The sequence below is a fragment of the Argentina silus genome (assembly GCF_951799395.1).
Source record: "Argentina silus genome assembly, chromosome: 20".
NCBI classification, from domain to species: Eukaryota; Metazoa; Chordata; class Actinopteri; order Argentiniformes; family Argentinidae; genus Argentina; species Argentina silus.
In genome coordinates, this window is record NC_139674.1 from 3,061,814 (window position 1) to 3,072,224 (window position 10,411).

At 48.9% G+C, this 10,411-nt stretch overlaps 1 protein-coding gene across 1 annotated transcript in view; it reads right to left on the reverse strand.

Annotated features, from left to right (window-relative positions):
* tafa5a (TAFA chemokine like family member 5a) overlaps positions 1-10,411 on the reverse strand; it is a gene marked incomplete at both ends in the record, with an annotated part of 126,522 nt that overhangs the window by 47,742 nt on the left and 68,369 nt on the right. Inside the window, one exon of the mRNA XM_083691837.1 lies at positions 4,730-4,857. Coding sequence (XP_083547963.1) covers positions 4,730-4,857 — 128 coding nt within the window. The remainder of the gene's footprint in view (positions 1-4,729; positions 4,858-10,411) is intronic.

Here is a 10,411-nt window from a genome sequence, read left to right on the forward strand (position 1 = left end):
AGTCTGAATACTTATGTATATGAGGTATTTCTGTATTTGAATTTTAATACATTTACTGAAATTTCATTTTGTCATTCTGGGGTATTATGTGTAGATTGATGGCAAATTCTTTTAATTTAATCCATTTTCAATGATGTCTATGACATAACAAAATGTGTAAAAAGTGAAGGGGTATGAATACTTTCCGAAGGCACTGTGTATTACATTATACAGTGGTAAACCACCTACCTGGAGAACACAAAGACACGTTACCAACTACTCTGGCCGAGGAGAAATGAGAGACCAATTTCGGCTTTTGACAAGTATTTGTCTTTTGAGTTCTCTGCTTCTTGGAACAAACCCGTTGCTTGGCTCCGATGAATGGGAGCTGGTTTCGACTTCCTGCTTATTCAGGGTACAATAGACAGTTCTGGCCAATCGCTGAGGCCGTCGGCCTGGGCCGCTGCAGTGTCGACCACGTGACTAACATGCAAGCGGACACACCTTGATTACCCAACGAACAAGGGAACGGAAAAATAGCCCGAAATGAGTCAAACGCTCCCAACACCTACTGGGTAGGTGAAGAACAAAGGTGCAAAAAAACCAAACAAACAACGTAGGTGAGATCTCCATTCAGCCACGTCCCGTCTACGCCTCCGTCTTTCCGTCTGTTTTTCAGTGACTCCTTTCAAAATGGAGGACTGGACGTTGGACGAGCAAGGGGGAGGGCAAGGGGTAGGTAGTAGTGCTGACTTGGCTGGCCGGGACAAGAGTTGGCAGAGAGAGAGCTAATGGTTTGCAGTGCCGTAGGAGTCTGTTTGCATGGCCAAGCATCTGTCCTCTCAGTGGTGCCGCTGTTAAAGCTTCAACTGGATGTGTCCTGTGGTGCCAGCAGGGCCCAAAGGGATCAATTACAGAGGGCTGTATCAGTTCCAGCACTACCGGGACTCCTGTCATCTCCTAGCCTCTCCGGTGTGATAGGCTTGGGCCCAGCCCTCTTCACGACCCCATTCCAAAGAGCTCTTTTAACACTCGGCTGAACACACTCAAAGATGTATGGGTAAGTATAAACACAAATATTAGACATGTTGGCAGGGGGGGAAAAAAAACGACTCTTCTTGCTCAGCCACCTTTGTAGATGTGCGGTTGTGCACAATCACAGAAACGCACGCACGCACGCACATACCTGCATACACACACACACACACACACACCCACACACACCCACCTCCTTATTAAATCTTCTCACCCAAAACACACCTTATTCCTGCACTCAGAGGAAGCCTCCAAAGACACAGCGAACTACCCCCCCATTCCACTTCATTAAGTACCCCCACTCTGTTCCTAGCACCTCCTCACACTCAACTGAACCCTCACCGAGAAACAAGGGCTCCTCTCCTCCACCTCCAGCTGTAGAACAGTCCTGATTACAGTAATCAGAGTCCTTCTCTCAGTGGATGCCACCTACACAACACTCTGTTCCGTGTCTAAATAGCCCAATCAGGCTAGACCTAATGGAACAGCTGATTAAGATCATCACCGGACACTTAAGCGCCTCACCCTCCGTGCACGGTATAATCAGTGTGTTAAAGCAGAGGAGCCGTGTATCCCCACAACGGAGACGGCTGTTTGTTGTGTTTAATCATTGTGAATCAAGAGTGTTCCAGACAAGCCTGGAGATTGCAGTTGAGTCAATGTTTGTTCTGAATGAATGAGGGCATCCGAAAGGCAGACTTCCAGAGACAGTGCAAGCAATCTTGACAAATTTCAATTGCAACGCAGTACACTGTAACAAGTGAGGGTTTTGGGTGATAAAGCTTTTGAAAGATGATATTTGAAGAGTGGTAAATATTGATTTGAAGGGGACTGTGTTTCTGCTGTGATACAAAGTCTGCTGTACTGTAGTGAGTCTAAGAGCTGTCTTTTTGAACATCAGATATCTTACTTTTAACAGGTTATTTTCTGACAGGAATGGGTAATTATCACACATTCATGAAATGAACTGTTGAAGAAACGGATTCCTTTTCACAAAGTGAACATGGTCTGAAACCATAAAAGACAACGGTCACACCTTGATGTGTTCCAATTTGAAAATGCCTCGAATTCTGTCAGACTGGCTCAAGCTTTTCTCTCTCTCTCTCGCCCTCTCTCTCTCTCTCTCTCTCCCTCTCCCTCTCCCTCCGACTCACAATCTCCCTCTCTCTCTGACTCACTCTCTCTCTCTCTCTCTCTCTCACATAGCTTGCTTTCTCCCAGACTTCTTTTGAATTGCTCGTCCTATTAAGCTGTCAGAAATATCATAAGGGAACCTGAGATGATTTCACTCTCCTATAATGGCTCCCTCCCCCAGCGTTTGCCGGGTCCCATTGACGCCACACAGCGAGTTGGAATGGCTCTTTCTGTTGTTTAATCTGCCAGTAAAATATAGAGGGGGCCATCACGTGAGGCCTCCACTTCTCAGGAGAGAGGCAGGCAATAAGCCATTCAATGGGAAGAATATCGGAGATGACTGCTGGAACTAATATTATATCACCATCAGAGGACGTCTCTGAGAAGCAGTAAACCACATTAGGCGGCGTTTAACACTGCTGGGGTGAGGTAAATGACATATTTAACTCCTTTGTGAAGATATTAGGTTGAGCGTTGTCCTCAGTGCAGTGACAAATTAACTGCTTATGGCATTGTGACGACGGTAGATTAACTTGGCCATAAATGTGTGTGTACTGTACATACATATTACTCAAGGTGAGTATGACTCATAAAGGTAGCCGATAAACAATGCAGTTTACTGCTGTATGGTATCAATCTTGATACGTAGGCCTTCAGAGTTGCCCTTGACAAAATCTATAATGTTGATATTGGCAGCTCCAACACCAGCTCCTCACTCTCCTGGCCGTGTCAGACCAAGATGGATGACACCACAGAGGGAGGTAGAGGGAGGGAGAGGGAGGGAGGGAGAGGGAGAGAGAGAGGGAAGGGGTAGAAGAAAGTGAGGAAAGACAGAGAGATTCATAAGCATCATCCACATGCCCTGTTGTGACCCGTACCGCAATAGGAACGACATAGGTCAGCCTCAACAAGAACGAGGTCACACATACAACTGTCACGCACGACACGTCATAAAAACGAGGCTCTATTCGAAAGAGTCGGCCCGCAACGCAGGCTCAGCCAACCACCCCTGTGCCTTGTCTCTTCTGAGATGAGAGACGGGCTAAACATGCTCACTGGACCTTTCAGAGGCAGCCTTTATGCAATGCAGAGGCAGCCTCTCCGTTCTCCAGACTCAGGGGCTCTGAGCCATCCGTCTCCCCCCAGACAGGCAGCTCCTCCTCAGCCACCTGGTGACTGGCTGGGTGCCTGACCGCCCAACTGAACGCTGGAGCAGGCATGAATACCTGTCAGCTCCAAGAGGACGTCAACAGGGGCCTGATGAATAACCCTGGTTAGAAATAGAACTGAGACCCCCCCTCGCCTGTTCTCTCACACACACACATTGGAGGCACACACACACACACACACACCACGCAGACACCACGCAGGCAGACACACACACACACACACACACCACGCAGACACACACCACGCAGACACACACACACCACGCAGACACACACCACGCAGACACACACACACAGACACACACACACGCACACACACACCTGTCAAACATAACAGATGGGTTTTAGAATCCTCTGCATGCGGTATATGGTTTCCTAAGATAAGTTATCAGGTAGAGTAGCGTGCTTCACCGTGCTAAGAGGCTAGCACGTCGAACACAAGACCGCGAGCAATACCCGCGTCTGATAACCATCCGTACCATTTCCATTTTTTCCATCCTGGGAGAATGGAACACAAATCCGAGGCGCTCCGTGACTCTCCAGCACACGAGTAAACAAGTTAGTCAGCTGATGAGTGAAACACTGTATGACAGATGCATTAATGATGCCCCCGAGGCCTGCCGGGGTTCACGGAGTTGACATTCAGAGACGGGGAGAGAGAGAGAGAGGGTGCAAATAGGGAGAGAGAGAGAGAGAGAAAGAGAGAGAGAGAGAGAGACACAGTTGCGTAACAAATGTCGCCCAAATTAAAAGTCTTTAATTACTGGAGATGGCGAGGCGGGCGGGGGTGAAAGTGTCGTCTGCGGAGCGGGGGAAACGGGAAGCGGGGAGAGCGGGGAGCGAAGGCGGCGTCTCGCAAAATACCTGCAGTGATTTCCCATCTGTTCCAATCATTAGCGTTAAGAGCGGCTTTAATTCAAGCTAATTGCCAGTGATGAGAAGGTAAACAAACTGCCGTATTGTGGAGAGGGGAAGGGAGAAGCACTTTAGGTGCCTTGTACTGTAGGTGTACCTGGCTACTCTTATTAACAGGCTCTCTCAGCTGCCAGCTCGGTAGCTATAGCTAGCTCCCTGTGCGCCGAGGGGGAAGGGGGTGGGCGGTGAGGGGGGTGGTGGTGAGGGAGGGGGGTGGTGGTGAGGGAGGGGGGGGGGTGGGGTGGGGGGGGTTGGAGGATAACTGGCCACAAGCCAAGCTGTGAAACACTGTGAGCGAGTCGGGGAGGGCTCCAGTTGGTAAGTGCCTGGCTACACATTAGCGGTGAACCCCTAAAAGCTATTGTAGGCCGAGAGAAAGGCGTCATTTGGTGGGTAACTACGTATGTGGAGCCAGTGGTTGGGGAGAATGCAGGAGTGTGTGTGTGTGTGTGGGGGGGGGGGGGTGGGGGGGTGGGGGGGTCGGGAGAACAACTCACCGTTGTGGTTTTGACTCTGCCGCCAGGTTGTGTACAAGTCCAGCCTGATTTGTTTACTAACAGGTCACAGCCCTCGTCATCCAGACATGGCAACATCTCACACCACTGCTTGGTCCGTACGATACGAGCTGTGGAGGGAGGGAGAGAGAGAGAGAGAGGGGTGGGGGAGAGAGAGGGGGTGGGGGAGAGACATGGGGAGAGAGGGAGAGGGAGAGAGGGGTGGGGGAGAGAGAGGGGTGGGGGAGAGACATGGGGAGAGAGAGGGGTGGGGGAGAGAGAGGGGTGGGGGAGAGAGGTGGGGGAGAGAGAGGGGTGGGGGAGAGACATTGGGAGATAGGGAGAGAGAGGAGGGTGGAATGGTTAATATAAAAAACATTGTTAATATAAAAAAACACACCCAAATCATAATTTCAATTCCAAATGCATTTTTATTGTGATCCATTCTTTTTCATATTCATTCAACCTTTATCTTGTCAGGTGACACCATGAAGAGACAGTAAAGTTAGGTAGCTGTGGTGTGCTGTGACTCCAGTAAGACATTTGTGTGTGTGTGTGTGTGTGTGTGTGTGTGTGTGTCTGTGTGTGTGTGTGTGTGTGTGTGTGTGTGTGTCTTCAGGAGTATCAGTCTAATCATGGCTCTTTGTATTGGAGGAGGGCTCTGTGACGCAGCCTCATCATACACGCAAATGTCTAATTTTAAAAGAAGTAGGGCACATTCTCACACTTTCATTTGCATATCATGACACCCAAACTGGCCCTGAAAAGACAGAGGGATAGAGAGAGAGAGAGAGAGAGAGAGAGAGAGAGAGAGAGAGAGAGAGAATGAGATTGAGATATATAGAGAGAGAGAATGGGATAGAGAGAGAGAATGAGAAAGAGGTAGAGAGAGAATGAGAGACAGAGAGAGAGAGAGAGAATGAGAAAGAGGTAGAGAGAGAGAGAGAATGAGAGACAGAGAGAGAGAATGAGAGACAGAGAGAGAGAGAATGAGAGACATAGAGAGAGAATGAGAGACAGAGAGAGAGACAGAGAGAGATTGAGAGAGAGAGAGAGAGAGAGAAAAAAAAGAAGTAACATTTTAAAATGCATAGCAGCGATGAGCAGGAGGCAGGAGGCAGGAGGCAGGTGACACCCAGGGTGAATTGTTATATGGAAATTATATTGCAATATTTTATCATGACTCTCCTGGTATTCAGAGCATGTAATAAACTGTGCAGGCTAGGCTTCATGACACAACATACCTATAAATTTGCCATAAAGGCACCTTGAATTGTTATCAGAATCTAGTATAGATCATGATGGAAGCTGGCTCCTGATATCCATCCATATTTCTTACTTCACATAGATTTAAAGTAAAACATCCTTCAATTTCGTGTTCTTTCAGTAAATTACGTAACTCGTTGTTCCTTTGTGATCCTAAACAGGATCGCTTCACAATCCGTTCTCCACACAAGTACGAAGCGAACTTGAATGAAGCCACTCAAGAGGGCAGGGACCCGAACACCTCAATGAGACAAAAAGCTCCAATCAGACCTAATTGTGGATTCTAATGGAGACAAGTAAAGCGCCGGTAATCAAGGCGAGGAAGAGAGGGAGCGTGAGCCGGAGACGCTCGTTCACGTGTCGGCTCCCCACTCTGCACCGTTCACACAATGCCCACACAAGAGAGGCTCGATTACGCCCTCCACGACAGGCCGCTCAACATTAACAACTCAGCAGGCAGACAGATAAATCAATCCCGTACAAAACGCCAAGGCGCAGTTCATGACAGATAAGTGTCAGGAGGAAAAGTAATCGAGCAAGCACGGGGCCTGGAAGAAAAGAAAAGAAAGGGGAAAAAAAGGAACGGCGTTAAAAGGGAAACATGTTTGCGAGCGCGTCCCAAGGTCTCGCCGCGCACTTGAAAACCATTCGTTTCCTTTTTTTTTTTTTTAGCTTTGTTTTGACGGCCGTCGCGCGTGAGGCGACATTGTTCGGCGGCGGCGACGCCGGTTACGCGACTCAAGAGGCCTCTGCCTCGGCCTCGGCCTCGGCCTCTGCTGAATTACAACTTGCCCTCAACCCTCCGTTGATGCTCAATGAAGACACATTGTGCCAGTCTGGTAAGTATGGCGACGCGGTACGTTCTCCTACTGCGCTGTTTGGTCTTCTCTGCCTAGCGACGTGTTTGTTAGCCCCGATTATTGATCCAATCTGCCATAAAACAAGATGGAGGGGTGGCCCTCGGAACATCAGGTGATGGGATTAAATTACAACTCCTGAGACTTTCCCCCCCCTGCAGCTTATCTCCTGTTGTACACCGCTGACACACCACTCTCAGTTCATTTGGAGCTCTTGTAATCACTTAAACGCCCCCCCCCCCGCCCCACCCCCCCCGGCCCCTTGGAAATGACGCCGTCATAACATTACGCTATCTCCCGGCATTCCTACCGCGCGAACGACGCAATCTCTGCGGTGGCCTCCCACCGCTGGCGTGTCGCGTTACCCCCGGGCTCCTCGGATTCCAAGGGCAAGCGGCGTTGGCAGTTATGAAATAAAAAACAAGGCAGATCTAATCTGGCTGGGAGAAGGTATCGGCGCACGGTTCATCTGCTGCTGATAGGAAGAGGGAATAACATCATTACACGCCGCGGTGGGACACTATCTCACACCAAATGGTATCACACTCGTGTCAACAGCGAGGGGCTCGGGGTAATAAATCCTGCCGAAACGCCTCGTGCTGATGAAAACACTGATCTGCCAACGCTGGGGATAGTTACAGTACAGCAGGAGCCGCCCCTTCCCACTGACGGCAGATCTGCTCTTATGATAATACCGGTCATATCTGATATGAGATCAGCGGTGAGCCTCCACAGTCTGAAGCTTTTTGATACATAGTTTGTGGCTTATTGCAAGGGATTTAAAAAGCTGAATAACGGAATAACCGTCGAAAATGTCATGGCTGCAGCTTTCAGGTTTTCTTCTGACGTTAGCCCGCACAAAGACCTATCTAATGACCTTTGTTGCGGCGATGAAGAAACGAGGCTTAATGCATTGGATCGGGGGATCGCTTTCAGCAAAGCCACTGTTACTGTTATGCAGCTGGCCCTGATCTCGTGCTGAGTTGAAGTTTCTTCTCCTTGCCCAGCTCTCCCTATCCCCTGGCCAGGTGCCCACCCCCACCCCCACCCCCAGACCAAACACACAGACACGCATACACGCACGCATGCACGCACGCCCGCCCGCACGCACACACACAGTGCCACTGCAAACCCGTCACCCCCCCTTCCCACCCGCTGGCCCAGTGCCCACCCTCTTCTCCCCAGCACATTGACATGCACAGCAGACCCCTGCGCAGTAATGACAGCTCAAAGACCCTTTTAAGCAAATTTGGTGTGTCTTCATTTTGCACAGGCATTTCAGAATGCAGCGGGTCCATTGTCAATCCCTATCCCTCTTCTGGTCTCAACATCCCCCCTGCAGCACAGAGAAAACACGCACACGCACGCACGCACATACGCACGCACGTACGCACACGCGCGCTCTCCAGGAGAGCTCCTCCACCGCCGTTTAAAGAGCCACAGTGGGACAAAAGAGCCTGAAAAGATCCAAAATGAGTGTCATTAGGGCTCTGTAATTTGCTTTCATCATCAAAACCCCCCTTCATGTTTCTTTAAAGTGAATACAGTATCGTGCTAATTACCCTGCTCCTTTGCGATTGGCTGTGCTGCAGCAATCCAACGCCCTGACAGGTTCAGCCTCGTAGGCTGCTCGGAATGCATAGAACCAAATCTAAAATAAATCCTCCTTTGTAATTAACCACAAGACTCCATCCCTCCCTCTCCCCCCCTCTCCCTCTCTCTCCCTCTCCCTCTCCCTCTCTCTCCCTCTCTCTCTCTCTCTCTCTCTCTCTCCCTCTCTCTCTCCCTCTCTCTCTCCCTCTCTCTCTCTCTCTCTCCCTCTCTCTCTCTCTCTCTTTCTCCCCGTCTCTCTGTCTCTCACTCACTCGCTCTCTCTCTCTCTCTCTCTCTCTCTCTCTCTCTCTCTCTCTCTCTCTCTCTCTCTCTCTCTCCCTCCTTTCGCTCCATTCATTCCAGTCCACTGCCTGATTTTCATAAGATTATTCCATCCGTTTGCGGGGTTTTGATGAATGTCTGGTGTTAAAAACCTGTCAACTCCTTCGCTTTTAAAGCCTGAGGTTCTACTGAAGTGAATTTGTGTCCCAAATAGCACCGCACTCATGAAACATCAAGAGGCAGGAATAATGAGATAGCGCGTGGCTGACATGGTGAGCCGTAATCCCTGTTTTGCCCCCCGTGCAAATGACGGCCCACGCTCCTCTGAGATGATCTTCATACATCTTTTAATATCATTTATTATCAAATAAATGTACGGAATAGGGAGATCTGTGTCGTGAAGTTAGCTTTCATGGCAAGCTTGTGAAATATTGAATATTGAAATCTCCTTTGATGTGCCACTTATTCATTGACCTCGGTCGTAACGTGTGTATGGGTTGGTTATTACACATGTGTAATATACGGTAGGTTGTAAAAAATAATATTTGAGTATCTGAAGGTATCTGAGTATTTTTATTTCATCCTTTTGTGGTATTTTGTGGTACCATTTTCCTGTGGCTTATATCTGCTAGGTTCCATTTGGGTGAATAATTGGCAGGTTGTTTTGGCATGCCTCTTTTGGTGTGTGTGTATATATATCTGTGTGTGTGTGTGTGTGTGTGTGTGAGTGTCTGTGTCTGCCTGTGAGTCATCAGTCACATCGGGGCCCGGTGTGTGTTGTATAGCTCGAGTCCTCAGTGATATCGTACTCTCACAGATAGTGCTCTGACATTTCGCCCCCCATCCCCCCCCCATCCCCCCCAACACCCACCCACAGCCCCCCTTAGCCCAGAGATGCTGTAAGCCAGAGGAGGAAATGTCAACTAGAACAGAAGCTTGGCCGATGGAGATCATTTAACAACCAGCTCTCAGTCTGCTGGGAACCCCAATACATCTGCCCCGGACAGCAGAGCCCTGCGCTACCATTGTGGATAAATCACAAAACAGCTCCACCATTCCGGGAACAGACTTTTAATTTTTTTAATTGTACCTTTATCATTCTGCACAGAGCTATGAACATAACTCAGGTCAAATAGTACACACTGGTAACGATAGGAAAAGCCTGTCCTGTAACACACACACACGCACGCACACACACACACACACACACACCCACACCCACACCCACACACACACGCAAGATACTGATGATGGGGCTGACAGATGTGTGAGCTGATGGTTCCTGTGTTAATGAAGAGCAAGTGCATCTGTGCTAAGCACCCAGACCCCCCCAGGACACTGCTGCTCTATTCCACTCCCACCTCTCCCAGTCTGTGGATCAGTCTATTTAGCCTTCATTGACCTCTACATCCAAACTAATCCACCATAAATTATGCATAACCTTTTTCCTTGGCAGATTTCCCCATTACCATGTTGACTCTCTCTCCTAGGCTCCCCAAACACAATGCCTGCTAAACAACCTCCCATAAACTTGGTGTGCAAATAGTAACAATAATAATCACTGTTTATTATTTATTTCCAAGTTTTGTATTATTTATTTATTTTTGGTTTTGTTTCGCAACCTCTCTCTCCACATTCAACTGTGTGTGTGTGTGTGTGTGTGTGTGTGTGTGTGTGTGTGTGTGTG